This window comes from Nilaparvata lugens, chromosome Y, assembly GCF_014356525.2.
Source record: "Nilaparvata lugens isolate BPH chromosome Y, ASM1435652v1, whole genome shotgun sequence".
Lineage (NCBI taxonomy): Eukaryota > Metazoa > Arthropoda > Insecta > Hemiptera > Delphacidae > Nilaparvata > Nilaparvata lugens.
Window position 1 is genome coordinate 2,828,958 of NC_052519.1, and position 22,788 is coordinate 2,851,745.

The window sequence follows — 22,788 nt, forward strand, 5'->3', positions numbered from 1 at the left end:
AATTGTGGAGATTCCACCACCTGATGATATTGCTTTCTCAGAAAAGCATTATGAAGAGCACACTCATCGCCAGGAGGATGGTAGATTCATTGTATCACTCCCTAAAAAGGGAATCATTTCATACTCTGGGTGAGTCCAAGTTTCAAGCACTTAGACGATTCAAATCGCTGGAACAAAGATTAGCAAGGAATAATGAATTGAAATCTCAATATGTGGCCTTCATGGAAGAATACAAGGAACTACAACACATGACTAAAGTTGATGAGCCCACAGAGAATCAAGGGGTGTACTACATCCCACATCACCCTGTCTTTAAACTTGATTCTACTACTACAAAACTTCGAGTAGTTTTTGATTGTTCTGCCAAAACTTCTACTGGTGTTTCCTTAAATGATGTTCTTCATATAGGGCATACTGTTCAGCCAGAGCTCTTTGAAACTGTTCTGCGCTTTCGTACTCATCTTATTGCCTTTGCAGCTGATATTGCAAAAATGTATAGGCAGATTCTCCTAGATCCAGCTGATCGTGATCTACACCGCATATTCTGGCGTGATGACATCAATAAACCAGTAGAACAATATCGCCTTAATACTGTGACTTATGGTTCTGGTCCTGCAGCATTCTTGGCAACGCGCACACTAATTCAACTTGCTGATATGGAAGCAAGGGATGACATCTCAGTGTCTCAAGTCATCAAAAACGACTTCTACGTGGATGATTTAATATCTGGCTGTAATACTCTTGAGCAGGCAGTTACTGTATCAAAAAATTTGATCAGCACTCTTGAAAAGGGTGGTTTTCAACTTCGAAAATGGATGTCCAATTCTACAGATCTTCTCAGTACTATTCCATCACATCTTCTAGAGACATCATCTACTAAAGCAGTTGCCGACAGTAATGATACTGTTGCAAAGGCCCTAGGCCTTATTTGGAATTCCACTTCTGACATGCTATCAATTTCATCAAGTGTTGGAGAGATCTCACACAAAACAACTTCCACTAAACGGGAATTTCTTTCCTGCATTGCGTCAATATTTGATCCATTAGGTTTAATATCACCTATTGTCATTGCTCCTAAAATTCTTTTCCAAGAATTATGGTTAGCCCGTATAGGCTGGGATGATTCATTACCCCCAGGTCTACAGGTCTATTGAGTAAATGGTTGAAAATCCTTCAAGAGCTGCATTCTATCTCTAATATTGATATTCCATGTTGTGTAATCAGTGCTGATACTGATTCTACCTTTGAATTGCATGGCTTCTCTGACGCCAGCCTCAAGGCATATGGAGCTTGTATATATGTTCGTTCTGTATCAAGTAATGGAATAAAGGTCCACCTACTATGCTCAAAATCTCGTGTAGCACCTCTTAAGGCATTGTCTATTCCCAAACTGGAATTATGCGCTGCACATTTATTGTCTCGGCTAATCAACAAGGTATTGAATGCTATTAAGTTACCAATCTCCAATGTCTTCCTATGGTCTGACTCGCAAACTGTGTGTGATTGGATCAAAACACCTCCTGATAGGAAAAATGTCTTTTGTTCTACTCGTATTTTTGAAATTCAAGAGTCTACCTCATCATTTCATTGGAATCATGTTCGCACATCCAATAATCCTTCGGACCTCATCTCAAGAGGTTGCTCTCCACTTGAATTAATGAATTGCAAACTGTGGTGGTCAGGTCCATCATGGTTATCATCTTCAAGGGAGTCATGGGACTCATTTTCATCAAATGTATTATTGTCTGAATCTACTCGTGTTTTTTTAGTTATTAATTTTAATCAATCTGTATTGTCTAATTTATTTGTAAGGTGCTCTAATTATCATAAAATGGTTCGCTCTGCTGCATATGTATTACGCTATCTTCATAATTTGCAGCATCCTGATGATAGGAAAAATGAATTTTTATCCGTAGATGAAATCAACAATGCTGAAATTTGTTTAATCAAGGCTGTACAGGCTGATGCCTTTTCCTCTGATTTGAAGGAGCTGAATTCCAACAGTGAGCTTAGCCCAAACAGTACATTACATCCATTCACTCCTTTTATTGATAATCAGGGTGTGTTGAGGGTTGGAGGTCGTTTGGAATTGACTAACTTACCTTATGACACAAAACATCAGATCATCTTACCCAATAAACATAAGTTCACATATGCATTGATTGTAGCATATCATCGTCGTTCAAGGCATGCTGGTGTCCAATCAACTATGGCTAGTCTTCGCCAAAGATACTGGATCATTTCTACTCGTCGAACCATCAAAAGAGTTCTCAAGACATGTAAAATGTGTTTCCGATTTTCCACTATCAGATCTGAGCAAATAATGGGGCAACTCCCACATTTGCGCACAAAAATTGACTTCCCATTCTATACTTGTGGTATCGATTATGCAGGTCCTATCTCAATCCGTTTGGGAGGGCCTAAATCAAAAACTTTCAGCAAAGCTTACTTAGCTCTGTTTATGTGTATGGTAACTCGAGCCATACATGTAGAGATTGTTTCTGAACTATCATCAAAATGCATTCATTGCTGCATTGATTCGATTTGTAGCACGTCGTGGCATTCCTCATACCATTTCATCAGATAATGCTACCACGTTCCATGGTGCTAACAATGATTTGAAGGAATTATTCCAGCTATTGTCTTCATCAAAAATTTCAGAATGATATTCATGGTGTTACATCTTCATTGAATATTCGGTGGTATTTTATCCCACCCCGAGCTCCACATTTCGGTGGAATTTGGGAAAATGCCATAAAAAATTTCAAGCACACATTGCATAAGACTACATTCAAAAGGACATTGAATTTTGAAGAGTTATCTACATTTGCAGCACAAACTGAAGCTATTATGAATTCCAGACCTCTGGTACCTCTTACAGAGGATCACAATGATTTTTCTTACTTGTCTCCTGGGCATTTTTTGGTAGGTCATCCATTAACTGCCTTACCATTCACTCAACCAGTCACCAAACATGTAGACCATGTTTCTCGTTGGCGCCACCTAGCAGCTACAACACAATTGTTTTGGAATAGGTGGTCCCAGGAGTACCTAGTTACTCTGCAGAAAAAACAGAAATGGACCTCCTCCTCAGAAAATGTCAAGATCAATACCATTGTAATTTTGAAAGATCTTGGCACACCACCATCAGTTTGGAGGTTGGCCAGAATCCTTGAGGTACATCCTGGTGCGGATAATAAAGTCCGAGTTGTCACACTTCTCACACCTACAGGCATCTTAACACGTGCTATTTCTAGTATTGTACCTTTGCCTCATGATAATGAGATTGAAAATATAATTATATAAGTCCAAAGTGTAGGTCATATTTTATCTAAATTCACAAAGAGTTCGATTCTTGTTGGCAAGAAATCATTGTTATTTCACTAAAAGATAGGATAAAATGAATAGTTGCCCTTCCAGGGGGAGCTTTGACAACCCACAAGACTCATTTTTCATTTACATAAATATCGAAAAAGAGCATAGGACCTTATTTTTTTGTTCAGCTTGCCAAAATACCCCTCATTTCAATATTAAAATTTTCGACTGACTGTACAGTGAGTCAATCATTCCATCAAGGCTTGAATAATTTTGAAATTGTAATTAAATAAAAATGGCAGAAAATAATTATCATGTAAATATCAACACCTTTAATTAAAGACATATTAACTGCATGCGTTTTCATATTGCCGATACAGCATTGATAAAACTGCAGACGTTTATTTAGCAGTCTCAAAAAACTGTTCTAGCTGAAAAATTGATAATCCAAGCCACGTGTAGGCCTATACATTGCATCAGGAAAACAAAGTTTAAAACTATGGTTTTCCTAAACATATGTTTTTGAGATAATTTCTTTGATGCAGCTGTTTCACATTCACCATTATATTATACAGAGTTAATGAAAATAAAAATATTTATTGACTACCAAAACAATACTATTATTATATCAATCATAATAATTAATTATCAAAACAATACTTTTATTATATTAGTAATAATAATATTATTAAACATATTTATCCATTATCAGAACAATATTATTGAGGTTAAGTGGAATCAGGTAGAAAGCAATAGTAGAACAGATGTTCTTTTTTGAATTTCTATCATATTATTTTGTTATTTTCAATGATTACAACATATGTTAGAATATCACATGTCAATAAATAAATTATCCCATTTCCATATGGCGTTCTCCTTACCATGTCCATAACCTCACTTAATAGGATCCTTTTTCATCCTTTGAAATCCTTAGAGGCAAAATATCTAAAAATCCGTTCTTAGTGCGCGTCTAGCATGTTTGAAGAATATTTGTGCAAAGTTTCAAGTCTGTAGGACAATTAGTTTGAGCTGTAGTGTGATTTTACATAAAAATTTTCGAAAAATGCTCTCTCCTGGACCCCCCTGTGCTCCTGATCGAAATTTTTCTGCATAGATCTAATTTTTTTTCGTAGCTGAACAAAAAAGTTCCTCATGACTTTGCTGTGCAATGAGCGGTTAAAAAGTACAAAATTTTGGGGGGGGGGCCCAGCTCCCTCAGGGGGCAAATTTCTGAAAATCCTTTCTTAGTGGATGTTTTCAGGCTACCATGAACAATTGTGCAAAATTTCAAGTTTTTAGGCTCAGTAGTTTGGGCTGTGGTGTGATTACAGTCTGTCGGGGCTTAGCCTTTTATAAGTATAGAGATATATATTACCACTTTAAAGTTTTATAATATAAATATAAACAGTATATACATGACACGGATAGATTAAAAACACTCAAAAACTTACATTTAAACGAAATCAAACAGGTTGTCAATCAACATGGTTGTTGTCATCATGGTTGTCAATCAAACAGGAAGTGAAGTGGTGCAGATTTGAACATTCCAAGATAGAGACGCAGTAGAGATGTTGTGTAGACCATAGAGCACAGACGTGCTCTACACAACATCTCTACCACGTCTCTATAGTCAACCGTTGGAATGTTCAAATCTGCACCACTTCACTTCCTGTTTGATTGACAAAGGGGGCCCAGCCCCCGAAAATTTTAATCTAAGTTTTTATAAAGTTTTTAATCTATCCGTGTCGTGTGTATCCTGTTTTATATATATATATATATATATATAAATTAAAACAGGAGACACAAGATATAATTAGATTGAAAACACTTAAAAACTTACATTAGAAATGGGAAATTTTCGGAGACTGAGTCTCCTTCCTCAACCGAGCAGACTGCAGTTTTGAATCCAACGGTCGACCACAGAGTACGCATGGAGAGTCAATTGTAGCAGCAGATACCACAGATTACGCGGTGCAGACGGATGGAGAGAAAAAGGGTACTGATTCAGGGGACATTATGGGGTATTTAGGGGCGGTTACAAACGGGATATTTAAGATTTGAGTGAGTTATGAATAAGGAAAGGTGTAGCTTATGAATTGATAGAAAAGAGGAGATTTAAAATTAGAAATAAAAAAGAATTAGACTAAAATTGGAGAAAGGAATTTTAGAATTGAACTTGAATGAAATTTATTTTTCATTTTTATTGAACATTTAATATATATTTGATAGCTGTGAAATGTATTATGATATGATGAAATTTATGTCAATTTAATTAAACAGTTGCTAGCTTTGGTACTATTGCTGCCTGTTGAGACCAGGACTGGAAGCAGCTCCAAGCACCCAGATAAAAGCCAATTCTTTCGTCTTGACATCTATGGAGGGGGCTGTGGGAGGGAGGGTCTTAAGGACTTTGACTTTGAAGCATTGGTCAAAGTTGATGTTGTGCTCAGAGCCATGGGTAAGGATGGGTAGGGAAGTACTATTTTTAAAGGAAGCCCTGTGATTGTTAATCTGGAGGTTTAGGGCAGTGGTGGTTTCACCTATGTAGAAGGCAGGACAGAAGTTGCAGGAAAGGAGGTAGATGCAATTTTTGGAGATGCAATAACTGGATTGATGGATTTGGTGGGTGTAGTTGGTGATAGGACTGGTAAAGGAGATGGAAGAATCAGTGATAGGACAGCTTTTACTGCCGGGGCGATTGCAAGGTAGGGTACCAGGTGGATTTGGGATTTCATCAGAGGTGAGTGATTTGTTTTTACTGAGAATTTTCTTGAGGTTGGGAGGTTGCTTATAAATGAGAGTGGGTGGTTGCTGGAAAAGGTGTTTGGTAGAGGGATTGGAGGAGACGACATGGAACAGAATGCTTACCCTTATTTTCAACATAATAGGTTGCTAGGGGGGAGACCTGAGGGGGATTTCTCGGGACTTTTGGGAAAATGACCTCTTGGGAAGGTCCTATTGATGGAAAAAATTCAGCTTTCGTGTAATTTTCAGACCGAGAAAACATTCATTCACTGGGCTAACAGCTTACCTGAGTGAAATGAAACCAGCAGCCTTGGTGTTGGGCGCCTGGAAAGATACGTTTGCTGGCATTAATCAGTCCTACTTCAAAGTAATGATTGAGAGCTCGACGAGAGCGGTCGTATCGGAGTGGTTGCTGAGTCAGCTGTGCAAAGTTTGAACGTTCCGTAACAAAATATTTCGTGCTAGTGAACTGTGCTGTAGTGAATATTTTATTTGAAGATTTAAAAATGTCTTGTTTTATTTGCTCTAAATCCGTTCGGAATTCAGGTGAGCTGATTTCATGTGTCGACTGTGAAGCGAATTTTCATATAGGATGTGTGAAAATGACCAAGGACGATGCGGACTACATAAAAGAGAAACAAACAAATTTGGAGATGTAGCAGCTGTTCCTCTACACGTCGGAAAAGTATGGTGAGTGAATCGACAACAGGAAACAAGGACGTGACTCTCCAAGAACTCGCAGGAGTTCTTGAGGTAATTGCAGGAAATCAGACGTCGATGAAGGAGAATATTAAGAAAATGGAGTTGGAGCTTGGGAAATCAATTGAATCATGTCATCAGGCGATTAACGACATAAATAAGAAGTTTGATGAACAAAACAAGCAAATTAGCACATGCCTCATCAACATCGATAAGCTTTCAACAGAAGTAGCTAGCCTCAGGAAAGAAAATGCAGAACTGAAGGAACGCGTCGAGGATATGGAACAATACTCAAGATCGAACATGCTGGAAATAAATGGTATACCCAAAAAACAGGATGAAGATGTAACAGAAATCATTTGTAGAATGAGCGAAGCATTAGGACACAAAATAAAAGCAGATGCAATCGACATTTGTCACAGACTTAAACAACGAAATGAAAACCTACCTCCACCAATCGTTGTCAAGTTCGTTCGTAGAACAGACAAACAAGTAATATTGAATAAAAGGAAAGTTACGAGGCAGTTTTCTACAAAGCAGATGGGAGAAACAACGGACCATCCAGTCTATGTGAATGAAAGTCTAGCACCTACGCGAAGAAGGATTTTCACCATGGCGAGAGAGATCTTCAAAAGAGGCAACATCAAATACCTATGGATCAAGGAAGGGAAGATTCTACCTAGGAAAGAAGACGGAACACCAGTTATTGAACTCAAGAACAGGGAACAAGTGAAAAAGTTGAGCGTGATAAGTGCATCAAAGCAGCCAGGTAACCAAGAAAATAACAGTGTCAGTATCGTAAATAAAAATGTCATCAGAGATAAGTAACAGAGAAACACTAATTATTCATCAAAATATACGCAGTCTGCGAAGTAATTTCGATTTATTCTTAGTGCAAATGAGGAAATTAGAAAACAACCCGCTAATAATAGTCTTGACAGAAATATGGATACTAGAGAATGAAATAGACTTATATCATATAGAGGGCTATTCCGTACATGGTAATTTCAATCATAACTACAGAGCAGGAGGAACTTTGATTTATATAAGCAGTGAGATAACGTTCAAAACAAAGACAATAGTTTTTATTTCAGCGGACTGTGTACATATATCTTGTTCATATAATAATTTTGAATTTCAGTTGTTGGCTGCTTACAGGTTGCAATCAAACTCACCCAAAATATTTCTTAACGAATTAACCTTGTACTTAGAAGAAATATTTAATATTAACGAAAACAATGAGGTCCCTTTCTTTTTCACGGGAGATATAAATATAGATCTTTTTCAGAACACCAGAATTATTGACGATTACAAATATCTAATGAATAGTTTTGGATTTGAATCACTCAATACTGATTACACTCATAGGTCCCGATTTTCCAACTCTTTAATAGATCATCATCTTTACTTAAAATCCGGCAAAAATAGAACAAAACTGAATAAAATTAATCTAATTCCAGAAATACTACATTTAGATATAACTGATCACAGTACAATCATACTTAAAGTTGAAGGATTGAAGAGATCCAACGAAGAAGCAGATACAAATTATAAAAAAATATGCCTAATCAATTACCGGAAGTTGAATAATATTTTATCATCGATGGATTGGGATAGAGAAATACCAGCAGTATCAGTTGATGCGAGGGATGGGAAAATTTCATTGACATTTTAAAAAGCGCTATCAAAGATTCACAAGAAAATCTTCTTTTAAAAAATAACTTGACACAGAAATATAGGTCGCCATGTATAAATAGTTATCTGATCAAGCAAATAAACTTAAGAAATGAGTTATACAAAAATGTTATCAAACAACCTAATAATGACGACTTAAAACAAATATACAATACATTCAAAAATAACTTACGTAATGAACTGAGAGAAAGAAAACAATATTATTATTCAAAACTGTTTAGAGAAAGCCAGGGAAACATTAGAAAGACGTGGAAACAATTGACGCGTTAATAGGATTGAAAAAAATAAAGAACCACTAAAACTGATTGTTGATGAGCAGGGAAATAGCATACATGATAGTAATAAAATTTCTAATTCGTTTAATTCTTATTTTCTAAATGTTGTGAATAAAATGAATGATGAATTAGAACAAACCACATTGCAAACCAGGGAAGAGTCTGCTAGAATATCAAAAATAAGGTTTCCATACAATTCTCCAACAAATTCAATTTTTCTCCACCCTACAAATCCGGAGGAAGTAGCAAGTACAATAAGAAAATTGAAAAATAAATCTTCGCCAGGTGTAGATGGGATAAGCACAAGCATGATTAAAAAACTTACATGAATTATTTGAACAAATTAACCGATCTAATTAACCTGAGTATTGCCAAAGGAAAATTCCCAAGCATGTTCAAACACAGCGTAGTTATACCTATTCCTAAAAAGCCAAATTGTAAAAACATAGATCAGTTCCGCCCAATTTCACTTTTACCGGTTTTTTCCAAGATTTTAGAAAAAATATTCAAGATTAGACTTGAAAACTTTTATAAAAATAATAACTTTTTTAGTGATAACCAATATGGTTTCCGTGAAGGAAGAAGTACAGAAGCGGCAATTAAAAATCTCATTTCAAAAATAAATGACAGTTTTAGTGTTAATAATAAGTGTGCAGCTCTGTTTCTTGATATATCTAAAGCATATGATGCAATTGATAAAAACATGCTTCTAAAAAAACTTGATTTATCAGGAGTAAGAGGAATTGCCAATGATTGGTTAAGATGCTACCTATCTAATAGGAGTCAAAGGGTCAGAATTAACGATACGTTGAGTGAACCCGGGGACATTACCATAGGTATTCCTCAAGGATCAGTGTTATCAAGTACTTTATTCCTGGTCTTTATTAACGATTTGACGGATGGTGACTTACAGGGAAATATTACATCTTTTGCAGACGATACAGTTATATTTTATTCGGCCAAAACAAATCAAGAACTTAAAAATAAATTAGAAATGGATCTTAAGCACCTTAGGTGGTGGTTTTGCGTAAATAAATTAACTATCAACACAGACAAATCTAATATAATACAATTTAATCTTCAAAACACGGATCAGGAGTTAACTAGTATTTACTTCCATAAATTAGATTGTGCGCAACAGGTGAATAATATATTGTGTAACTGTGAAACTATAAAACAAGCACGTACAGTTAAATATCTGGGCCTCATATTGGATAGTAGGCTCACTTGGTCAGATCATGTACAGAAGATAAAAAATGAGTTATTTGTATACATAAGGAAGTTCTATTACCTCAGACAGTTATGTCCAAAAGAAGTATTGTTACAATTATACCATGCAATTATTGGTTCTAGAATAAATTATGGAATAATATGCTATGGGAGTGCATACAATGTTCATATTAAACCTGTGATTACTGGTCAGAAACATATATTAAAAATAATTTGTAATAAACCTAAACAATATAGTTCAATGATGCTCTTCAGAGAACTATCAATATTATCAGTGAGACATTCTTTTCTATTCAAAGCATTGCTGGATTTAGCTGAAAATAATTTCGATATTCAACAGATGAGAGAAAGAATAAACCTCAGGAATTCACAGGACATTAACCTCCCAAAACCAAGATTAGAACATTCCAGACGACACTTCAAATACATAGCTATAAAAATATTCAATTCACTTCCAGTAACAACAAGGAAAATAACGTCACGTCAGTTATTTAGAAAAGAAATCAAGAAATTCATTTTACAACTAGACAACCCGAATGATTTTTTTACTAAATTAATATAGGTCTAAATTTAGTATAATTTTCACATTACACGACATGAACACTGCAACAATCAAAGATCATTGAACTCACAAATCCCGTCCGGTATGCAGTAAGACAGTATCAAATTTCAATCACTGTCTCTTTCTTCAAAACGCATTCATTTATGGGCTAATTACATCAGCACTTTGAAAAAAAACGAAATGTTAACTATGAATAAAATTGAACTAAATATGAAAAAAAAACAGCAACCACTCCGTACATAGTTTTAAGTTTTGTGTAAGTGTATGTAAGTGTGTGTGTGTGTGTGTGTGTGTGTGTGTGTGTGTGTATGTGTGTGTGTGTGTGTGTGTGTTTGTGTGAATGTGTGTGCGTATGAATGTGTGCGCATATGTGAATGTGTGTGCGTATGAATGTGTGCTAGAATGATTATAAATATTGACATATTGATTTATTTCAATATAATACCATATTCAATTATTATGTTCTTCATGATATAATATTTAAATTTGTATATAAATATTTTATTATATATATTCAAGTGTCCCCACACAGGGTAGCCTATAGGGAACACATATTAGAAATTAGGAAACAATATTGTATTTGATTTTTGGAATGCATTTGATTGTATAATTATTTTTTTTGAATAAAGAATTTGAATTTGTTTGATTTGAAGTGTGAAAAAAAAGTCCGTGTTGATTCTCACCACAGGCCAGGTGATAGGCTAGCTGCTCTCTCACAAACGTTAACACCCTTCTGTAACTATCTTCTGTTTTCCTCGTCATCAGAAAAATCGCCAACAGGAAAGCCTGAAAAATCATTAAATGATTACCCGCATTCATTCACATTATAACTTGGATCGAATAAATTATTCACAAACATTTTCAATATCTAGTCATTACTTCTGTCATGCGTATAAATAGTGACCCCTGGGTTAGAGAACTCGCTCATGAACTGTTGTATTGTTATATTTGGAACCAGCAATTTTCAAATTATTGAACGAGCGTTAGTGAGCTCTTACTTTTGACTTACTGAATACTGAAGGCCAAAGTCGTAGTGCTTCTGTTTGTATGCTCTACAATAACTTTAGAAAGAATTGATCGATCAGCTTCAAATTTTGAACACGTATTCTTTGAATCTATTTTTTAGTTTTTGTTCGTTGAACAACGAAATTGACCCACTCCTTTCTCTTTTTTCAGGATATAACTGATAACATTGAAAGTGCATGAGAAAAAAATTGTTTTGATTTAACATTTAGTCAGCTAAAGAATTCATTGCATGCAATTACAGCAGTTATTCCATACAGATACATTTATAACATCAGCTGTGGCTATTTGGAAGCTATCACTCAGACAGATCTTCATGCGCTGACACATGATTTAAGCTGGTTAATACATACTACTACAACATAGTTTACACATTTTACATCAAAAAATTGATACGGGTTGAGATATCAATGTGCGGTTTTCTCTTGGAACTCTGTACCGGTATTGAAATCATGTATCACATGACCAACTCCTCATTCAAAAATTAATTTCGATTCATATGAGGGACAAAGATGTTGAAGCGACAGTGTAATTTTAGTCCAAATAGAATTCCCAAATGAAACCTCCTGTCAATTTGTACTTGTGAAAGAAATATTTAGCTGTTTTCATAATTTTTATTAACTCTGTATAATTAAAAGTTGCAGGTTTCAAATATTACAATACAACAGTTCATGAGCGAGTTCTCCAACCCAGGGTGTCACTAGTGCAGATTTGGTAAAAATTATGGATACAGCTAAATATTTCTTTCACAAGAATAATTATAACATTAGGATTCATCGGGGGTCCCATTTGAAATGAAAAATAACTATTCAAAATTTATTCTGTCACTTCAACATTTTTGGCCCTCATATGAATCGTCGAAACTCATTTTTCCAAATGAGAAGGGTGTCATGTAATATATACAGACTTTTGAATATAAATCCGAGCACCCTTTTTAAAATTATTCAGTCACTAATAATAGATAAAAACTTCAAGAAGGGTATTCAAAATTATATTTTAAAATTACTCAGTCACTAATAATAAATAATAACTTCAAAAAGGGTATTCAGATTTATATTTTAAAATTACTCAGTCACTAATAATAAATAATAACTTCAAAAAGGGTATTCAGATTTATATTTTAAAATTACTCAGTCACTAATAATAAATAATAACTTCAAAAAGGGTATTCAGATTTATATTTTAAAATTACTCAGTCACTAATAACAAATAATACTGTAACTTCAAAAAGGGTACTCAGATTTATATTTATATTTATTTCAAATTTCCTAGGTGAACAAAGCATGATTGATTCTTTGGATATAATTCGAAATAATACTAATTATTCTGAAGACTTGAGTAATGAAAAACATTGACAAAAGTACCCAACAGGCCTTTGAATTCTATGAGATATAGGGACCTTCAAAATGTAGACCTTTATACTTGCAGAAAATAGTGGAATGATCTGCGAATTTGATTGATTACAATAGATAAGTTTCGGATTCTGTACGAATTTGGAGATAGTATAAAAACATGCGAGAAGAAATTTTATAAATAATCAAAATACTTACAATGTCTATGTAAATCGCATGTACAGAAAAAAGTTGATGGACCCCCAATGGACGCCTAGGGATTATTTTAAACGTGGCATCCATCATTACGTGGGATGCCTCCCCGGGATGCCGTCTTAAGAACTCGACGGTCCTGCGACTTGCAAAACCATCGGCCAGCGTTTCACCTGCATCCCCCTTGATGGCCAGATCAATTAGGAAATTTTCCTCCCCTCCCTTTGTTGTTTTCAAACCCTCACGACCGGGAAGCATAATTTCCTCCCTCATCTGTTCAAGTGTACGAGGGATAGCCGGCTCCGCCAGACCCCTCGCGCGTTTCATGGCCTTCTTTGCATTTATCGGTGAAACAGCTATAGCAGCTTGTGGATTCCTTAAAAAATATTCAAGTTGATTATATATTGATATTCATAATTTAAATGATAAAATTTTATTATCAGAATACGGTAAAAGGCTTGGTCGCCAGTTAGACAACGGTGGTGTCCTTATTTAAAGCAAGCCGGGACACCATTGCAGTGGTGCCAGCTGTAGCCGGGCTGACGACCAACTGAGTGAGAGACACCGGCCGGTCGCTGGAATGTTGCGCATCTCATCCCTGGTTACTCATTACAGAATACATATTATAATGAACGCAATAAGAACTATAGGGCCCCGTGACTCATTCAAAGACTTGGTATCCCACTGGCGAGCTAGTTGTCCTATTGTAATATTCATGATGAAATAGTCATGTTATTAATATTATGTGAATTCAAGATTGGAACAACGAAAAAGATTTGGATATGTAAACGATTGGAAATTCCATAGCATGAGCTTATTGCTAGGAGCAGTAATCTATTTATTTATTTAGCGTATGGCAGTATACACAACACATTTATGATCACAAAATTCGAAAAAAAAAGAAAACAATAGAAAATTCATATATAAATCGAATGAAAATATCTTAGTCACTTTTGACCTGGAAATTAGAGGCATGCTTCCAGGGTATTTAAGTAGGCTATTGATGCTGGTTTAGCCACCAGGAAATCTTCATGTGCACCTGTGTATGCTGATCTGGGACATTCCTCCACTATGTGTCTCACAGTCTGGACTGCTCCACACTCACAGAAAGGGGAGTCAGCCTTCCCCCACTTATGCATCAGATAGGCACATCTACCATGATGAGTTCGTACCCTATTCAATGCCGACCATGTTTTTCGAGGCAAATCGAAGCCTGGTGGCCTTTTGGTTACAAATGGGATGTCAATGTTCTGCTTTGCTGACCACGCTTGTTGCCAGGCCTCAGTTATACGGAAACCTGAATCTAAGGCTGTAATTGCCGTCCTAACCGGTGGCTTACGAGATTGCAGACGTCTCTGATTGGCATCTTGTATATCCTCATGTATTGGCAGGCTTCGATTTTCCTGTATCTTCTTGTACTCTCTAGTAAGGGCATTCATGCGTCGAAGATTTGGGGGTGGGATGTGACTCAACACCGGGAGCCATTCCACAGGGGTAGATTTTAGAACACCACCTATCATTCTCATTGAGTTATTTAGCTGAACATCAACCCTATGAACATGAGAGCTATTCATCCAGACTGGAGCACAGTACTCAGCAGCTGAAAAGACAAGGCTTAGGGCTGTAGAGCGTAATGTAGATGCTGAAGCTCCCCATGATGTTCCACAAAGTTTTTGCATAATATTGTTTCGGGTTTTTAGTTTTTCTGCTGTCTTTGTTAGGTGCTCTACATTTTGTTAGTGACTAATCGCATCAGCTCTCAAGCATGTAGCTTCTGGAAAAGCACCAGGATTTGATAGTGTAAACCCAGAATTTCTAGTTAAATGTGGAAAATATGCAAAGATATGGCTGGCTAAATTCTTCACTGATGTTATGCAAACTGGCAATGTACCCAAAGAGCTGAGGCAGTCAAAGATTATAGCAATTTTGAAACCAGGAAAACCAGCAAACTCAGCAAAAAACTATAGACCAATTGCATTACTGTCGGTGGTGTATAAACTACTGGAGAGGCTAATCTATAATAGAGTATGCCAGAAAATATGTGAAATCATACCTGTTGAGCAGGCTGGGTTCAGACCAAACAGGAGCTGTGTTGATCAAGTTCTATCACTTACAACATGCATTGAAGCTGGTTTCCAGAAGAAATTGAAAACATCTGCTGCCTTTATCGATCTATCAGCAGCTTATGACACTGTTTGGAGAGAAGGTATGATCTATAAGCTCCTAAAAGTGATCAAGTGTAAAATAACAGCTCGTCTTGTGAATAATATGCTGAGTGATAGAACTTTCAAAGTCATCATTGGATCTGATATAAGCTCACAAAGGAAACTTAAGAATGGTCTGCCTCAGGGCTCAGTTCTTGCCCCTCTCTTGTTCAGTCTGTATATTGCTGACATGCCAGAAACCTTGACTAGAAAACATGGCTATGCTGATGACTGGGTATTATCGACACAGTGTAAATCATTTGAAGAGTCAGAGGAAATTCTTACAGATGACTTGAGAGAGATGGGTAGGTACTTTCGAAGATGGCGTCTCCAACCAAATGCCAGTAAAACAGAAGTTGCATGCTTCCACCTGAACAATAGAGAAGCTAACAGAGAGCTAAGAATTCAATTCGAGAATAGAAGCCTTAAACACAATAAGGCTCCAAAATATTTGGGCGTGATACTTGATAGGACACTTTCATTCAAAGAGCACCTAACAAAGGCAGTAATCTATAAAAGTTTGAGATCAAATAGTTGGCGCGATGACCACATCTTCTCCACCCCCTACCCACTCTTCATCATAGGTTCAACGCTGGAGAGGAGGATAGGACAGCCCACTCGCCCCCCGCGTATTTTTGGCTTCAAAATTTTATAATTTAAAACTTAATTGATTCAATGCGCAGTGGTAGTGAATTGTAATATTTAACTATAATTAGGTGTCTTAATTATTCTAAATTCAAAATTTCCAGTATTTATATTTTTGGATGAAAATTGAACTTGAACTTCGCACAGTAGAATCGTAACCTATTTTTTGAACATTTCACTATCAAAAATTGGGAATGGAATAGTTTTGGGCCGAACCTGTTGTTCCTTTCCAATCATATTCATATGATTTATGATAGTATCCGCAAATAAATAAATAAAATGAATAACTTTCGATTGCTTTCAACAATCAACTTAATATTTCCAACACATCATATTCTCTGAGCCATTATACAGGTCGAACTTGTTTGCCGATGAAATTGACTCATTCCTCCGTCCTTTTTGATGTGACAGGTATTATATTTATTTCAGTCATAAGCTGTTACTGCTACTACTAAAACTACGTAATAATAATGATAATTATAATAGTAGTAGTAGAAGTAGTAAAATGCAATAATTTACCCTTCTGACAGATTGACAGAACTTTTGCATGCGCGCCGTTTCGTTCTTCCTTACAGACAAGATATTATAATGGTTTTGGATAAACAGATGAACAAGGCCTACTTGATTCATGTGGCAGTACCTCTTGACCGCAATTTAAGGACGGTGCAAGTTGGAAAAATGAATAAATAAGCAGCTCTCGCTAAATAGATCAAGGATTTATTCCATCTGGAATATGTGGTTGTTCATCCCAGTGACATTATCAGCAACACAAATTGTTCTGAAAGCATTCACCTGGAGTTTAATTGAGTTGGGCATGAAACATTCAAAAATCAGTGCCAATCAATTAGTCATTTAGGGTGGAAAGTTTTAGCACAAGATTAGTAGTAAACAAAACAATCGAAAACAGAACATATACTTGGCGTCTGGTCCGTATACATTCTTCTTTGCATGTACCAATTATGAATTGTGGATTCTAATAAATAAATAAGTAATAATGTCTTTCAAATATATAAAATAAAAAACTGTTCTACCTTTTGTTATAACGCGCTCCTTCAGAGTGATAATAAAAGCCGTGGCCATCACCATATACAAAGGTGCCTGCCCGTTCTCCAGGCAGCTTTACAGACTCTCTGGCTGGCTGTTCCTGTTCCTTCGCAACCGCTGCCCTGGCTGGCTGTTCCTGTTCCTGCGCAGCCACTGCCCTGGCTGGCTGTTCCTGTTCCTGCACAGCCGCTGCCGCTGCGCGCTCATCAATTTCAGCCATTCCTGTAATTTTCGTCAAATATGAATTGTTTGAATACATCTTTTTTGCAATATAGAATTACGGTTTACATTTATTTCTATTATTGATGGAAAGGTATAATTTTTTTTAGTTGAATTATTACACTTAATGAATAAAGTAACATTTAGAAATATGCATTCTACATCTATACAGCTGCGGATAATACACTGGTAGTGTATAGAGACAGAATGTTAACTGCAGAGCTCATACTATTTGAGCTAATAATTTTATATTTTGTCAAATCAAATTTTACGCCTCCGTTTTTCACTAACAATATCTATATATATAAAAGCGAAATGGCACTCACTCACTGACTGACTCACTCACTCACTCACTCACTCGCATAACTAAAAATCTACCGGACCAAAAACGTTCAAATTTGGTAGGTATGTTCAGTTGGCCCTTTAGAGGCGCACTAAGAAATCTTTTGGCAATATTTTAATTCCAAGGGTTGTTTTTAAGGGTTTAAAGTTCGTCTTTTAGCATGTATATTCTTCTTCTCCCAATCTCTTAATTATAATTGAAATTTCCATATCATATGTTACTATAGAACTATAATCTAGATACTGACAAAACTAACTGGAAACTAAATTAATAATTTTGTCAGGTTGGCATTAAGTTGAGTTGACTTTGTTAGGTTGGAACCAAGTTGAAGATTTAAATGCATTTATCGCGGAAAAATTGATTGGGCACTGCTACTTCAATCCTGGGAATATTATATTTCTAGCCGTCAGGCTCGCTTCGCTCGCCGTATCCGTTTAGCCAGACGTTTAGTCTGGACCCCCGACTGGATTGTCCTAACATATGATAAAAATGCTCAAATGAAAAATGCAGGCGAGCGAAGCGAGCCTGCTGATCTCATCCTTGGACGATCCAGTCGGGGGTCCAGGGGGCGGAGCCCCCTGGCTTGACGGATACGGCGAGCGAAGCGAGCCTGACGGCTAGTTTCATATAAAAGGAATAGAAAAGAATAAAGGTCTCAATTCAAGACCTTCAAAACTATGTATATTAATTTTCCAGTTATAGTCTGTGTAAAATGAGCCCTTGCTCTTCATTCGAAGAAATTACAGTGTTACCAAATCGTGTAAAATTGCAACTTTCTCAAATTTTCAATTGAACGTCAGAATTGGATGAGAATATCATTCCCGATATCCCAGTGATGCTGAAAACGTTGCAGGATCAGAAATTCAAATTTTTCGATAAAATTGGAAACATCGCGAAAATATGTTTCTCTTTTGAATAGGCTATCACTTCTCTCAGAATCATGGGGCATCGTAATGCGTAAGAATTCTATATCCAAACAACGGGGAGAATGTCTCCTTTCTATTGGTGACTGGATCATTTTTATCCTATATATGTGGTTATGTTTCAATTAATGATTATGTTTGTCAATGTCGAGATATTTCGTGCAAAAAACATAAAATTTTCGACATGCTAGAATTTTTTTGGTTTCAAAAGATAAGTGGGTGGCTGCAAGAAACTTTATCAGAAATAATTTAAATTATTTTTACAATACTGTCAAAAGTAGTCGGAAGAACGTATTTTGGCCTCTCAGGAGTTTCAATGTCAATGATAGCGATGAGGATTGAGAAAATAATTCCAATTATATCTGAGAAACTTTCTCATTGGAGAGCCAAGTCTCAACTTATTTTCCACAGACTATAATCTGCACAGTGCACGCTTTTCCGCGCTACAGTAGATGCCCATTCGAGTAATACTACCACCAACGGGTTGTTTCAAGGAAATCAACTGGTTAAATATGCAAGGCAATTTTGTTGTCGGGTGTACCTGAAAATCTATTTCAGATAGAACAAGGTCTCAGGTTGTATAGCACAAAATTACTTCCATAAAGATTTTGAATCATGCATTATAATAGTGAAAAATGGAAGATAATATAGATGATCAAAAACAAAAATTCGACCAAATTTTTATTTTTCTGAGAACTCAACTCATTTTTGAAAAATTGTGACTAAGCTCTTAATGATGATAAAGAGCTTTTTCACTACCTCGTGACTGGACTAATCACTAATGTATAATACTATTTATTGTAACTTATCGGAATTATTTCTTCACTATTCACTGTAACTGACGTATGAGAACCCAGCTCAAGGCAAATTTAAAAGAATAGACGTGACTTAGCTGACTCAATCTGTGTATTCACCAGCTGTTATTAAAGCTACATGATTTTAAGTATTGATGGAAAACAATTTTCCTACTTTTTCTTTTTCAATCTGATAATTTATTACAATTGCAATATTTATATTATTGGAAAGAAATCATTGGAAAGATACTATTGGAAGATCGAAGTAACTCACAGAGCGCGAGGTCCACTGTTCACAGAAGTACTAGTTAAGAATCAGTTCGAAATTAATTGAGATTATAATTTTTCATATCACAGGAATCAATGAGTAGAATGAACAGTTACTTCTTGATATGCAAAATGAGATTGAAAAAGTTAATTGAATTTCTTTTGATATGGGGCTTCTGGAACATAAATCGAATATTTTGCAATTAAATTTAAATTGGATTATCTGCAAATATTATCTTACCTTATTGCAAAACGATTTCTGTGTTGAGATGTTATTAGATGTATCCGAGTTTCGAGTAGCCTATAATTAACTGCCCTGAAGACACTACTGCTCTTAGCACAAACGTCGAACTTCAACTGGTGCCCCTCCTTACCATCAGTGCCCCTCCACTTTCGAAGAATACTTTTCATAGTATCCCACTCCAAATTGGCAATAGCCAAAGGGCTGGTTCTCCATCCAAAATCGCGCCTTTCAAGAAAAAGAATGCTGGGGCCGCCCTTGTCAAACAAGATAGCAAAACAAAAGTCTATTTGGAAATTCCTTCACTGAAAGCGTGCGAACTAAGAGAATGAGCACGCTCAACTTTTGTTAAAGAAATGAAGACTAGACTCTAGACTAGTGCCGATTCTATTATAATGAATTTCGACGACATCTCCTTTATTCTCCAAGGACACTTCAGAACTGATTGTTACTTATGCCGAGAATCATCAACCAACTCGTTTCTTTGGAAATGCTCTGAACTTTATTATTATTCTGGACTTTCATGCACAAAGTCCCTTGTGTCCATTAGTGATGAATTTTCTTTTAAAAAGTTGGCTTTTGTTGGTGTGGAGTCTTTTGATTTAGCCGAGTTGTGATGACTGAATATGACCGATGTTTCTCATCGTTCTGACGCCCAACCAGAATACAATGAGCTTCCGCCCTTATTCAACACCTTAACAGAAAGTACCTTATCCAATTTCGAATTCAATGAACAAGCGGGGTGGATGAGTATTGTATATAAATCTCATATAGAATGACGAAGATTTTTTTAAATAACACCAAGAATTGTTCGACACGACCAATGATACTGTAACCGGTGATATCTTTGTCTCATGACTTGGTTAATTTTCCAAAAAAATTAAATATATAAGAATACATGTGGTTCGATAGACATTCTTGTAGTCTATACCATGGCTGCGCACCCATGTGGACTGAGGGGGTGTCCACAGTCCTTGATTGTTTGGGAGCTTTTAGTGGATTCGTTCATTCAAATGCACAGATTATCATCATTGTTGAATTGTCACCTAGTTTAGCAAGTAGCAACCACTTCCCTGGGAATATTTCCTCGATCTTAAATTCCTGGGAATTTCACATCACTAGATGTGATCTTAAGACTCGATAAGCCACTCAAGCGAGGAAAATCGAGTGAGTAATCTATAGATTGTTTATTGTATCAAAATATTACATATATCCTCTGCTATCCTCACGTCTGTGAAGTTGGGCCGGATGATGTCAGCCCTTTCAATGAAAATGTTATTAGTCGCTAGTTTAGCGTTAGTTTAGGTTTGTTTTGACAAATTTGACATTTGTTTAGGTTTCTAAATACTGTACCAAATTTGAAAGTTTCAAATTTTCCGGGTCAATTTCACACTAGCCCGGAAATTTTCATAAAATTAGTTGAAAATAGTATAGATCGTTAGTTTAGTGTCAGTTTAGGTTTGTTTTGACAAATTTGAAGTTTGTTTAGATTTCTAAATACCTAATTTGTGAAATAGACTTGACTAACAATGCTGCTCAGTTGCCACTTGTTGCCACCAGGCTCGATTATGATAGGCTTTTGTCTCTTATCCAGTCTGAGGGCTGGCAGTCTGTATTTTCTAGTAGGGATGTTAATGTTTCAACAGATAACTTTGTAGCAACTCTACAAAGCTATATTGAAAAATCCACTATAAATGTAGCCAAATCTAGTTCGAGGTTTAAAAAAATCAAGCCATGGATTACTCAAGGTTTAGTATTTTCTATTAGAAGAAAGCAAGCTCTATTTAACAATGTAAAAAGGAACCATTCAATTAAATCTGAGAAATTATTTTAGAAGTTATCGAAATAGATTGACAGTCCTTATTAGAGAAGCTAAACGATTGTATTATAGCAGAAAAATTGAGGAGGCTGGAAATGATGTAAAACGGACTTGGAATGTAGTTAGGGAGGTAGCTGGTTGTAAAATAAGGAAGGAGTGTTTGGAAGAAATTGAAATTGATGGTAATGTCTATAGTGCTAGGGATAATCCCAATATATGTGCTAATGCTTTTAACGATTTTTTCATCTCTATAGGAGAGAAACTGGTACAAAATATTCCTAGTGAGCCTGGTGATGATTTGCAACCAGACAATCCCCACAATCCGCAAGATTATTTTACTTTTCAATATGTATCAGAGACTGAGGTTGTGGAGGCGATCGAGAGTCTTAGAGGTGCATCTGGGCCTGGTCATGATGGCATTACTGTATCTGTTTTAAAATCTGTTAAAAGTATTGTTGCCTCTCCACTCAAACACATTATTAATGTAAGTTTTGAACAAGGTATTTTTCCAGATTCTTTTAAAACAACTGTAGTAAAACCAATATTCAAATCACAAGACAAAAGGAAAATTACCAACTATAGACCTATAAGTTTACTTTCGAATTTGGCTAAAATAATTGAAAAATGTGTAAAGAGACAGCTACATAAATTTTGGAAGTGAATAATATTCTGTCAAAAAATCAATTGGTTTTAGAGAGGGGATGGGAACACAGGAAGCAATTGCTGCTTTTGTTCAAGAAACAATCTTAAACTTGGATGTAGGTAGGAGACAAATAGCTATTATTCTTGATCTTGCAAAAGCCTTTGATACAGTTTGCCATGATCGTCTACTTGATTGTCTCCGTAGCCTTGGTCTTGAGGATGTGGCACTGGGATGGTTTTGCAGTTATTTAAAGAATAGGCAACAATGTGTTAGAGTCAATAACACTGTTAGTGAATATAAATCTGTTAAAATGGGAATCCCGCAGGGAACAGTGATTGGACCTTGCCTCTTCCTGATCTATATTAATGACTTTTGTAACCTTAATTTAATCAATGGGAAAATATTGTCATTTGCAGACGATGCAGTTTTAATTTTTCATGAAGAAAACTGGGCTAGCACATATGACTCAGCTGCTAGGGGACTGGGAGAAGTAAAAAAATGGCTTGATAGAAAAAAACTGACTCTGAATTTGTCCAAAACATAATACATCTCTTTTTC

The 22,788-nt window shown here is 36.0% G+C and overlaps 2 protein-coding genes across 2 annotated transcripts; one reads left to right on the top strand and one right to left on the bottom strand.

Annotated features, from left to right (window-relative positions):
• The first annotated feature begins 6,747 nt into the window (after positions 1 to 6,747).
• Positions 6,748 to 7,587, top strand: LOC111063019. Its single transcript, XM_022350707.2, has one exon. The coding sequence runs from the start codon at positions 6,748 to 6,750 to the stop codon at positions 7,585 to 7,587; it is 840 nt and encodes a 279-aa protein (XP_022206399.2).
• Positions 7,588 to 7,642: 55 nt separating this feature from the next.
• LOC120355186 lies at positions 7,643 to 14,608 on the bottom strand. The gene is made up of 4 exons (XM_039443513.1): positions 14,277 to 14,608; positions 13,095 to 13,464; positions 11,205 to 11,307; positions 7,643 to 7,647 (listed from the first exon to the last, which is right to left on the bottom strand). The coding sequence occupies exons 1-4, from the start codon at positions 14,606 to 14,608 to the stop codon at positions 7,643 to 7,645; spliced, it is 810 nt and encodes a 269-aa protein (XP_039299447.1).
• Positions 14,609 to 22,788: the final 8,180 nt, after the last annotated feature.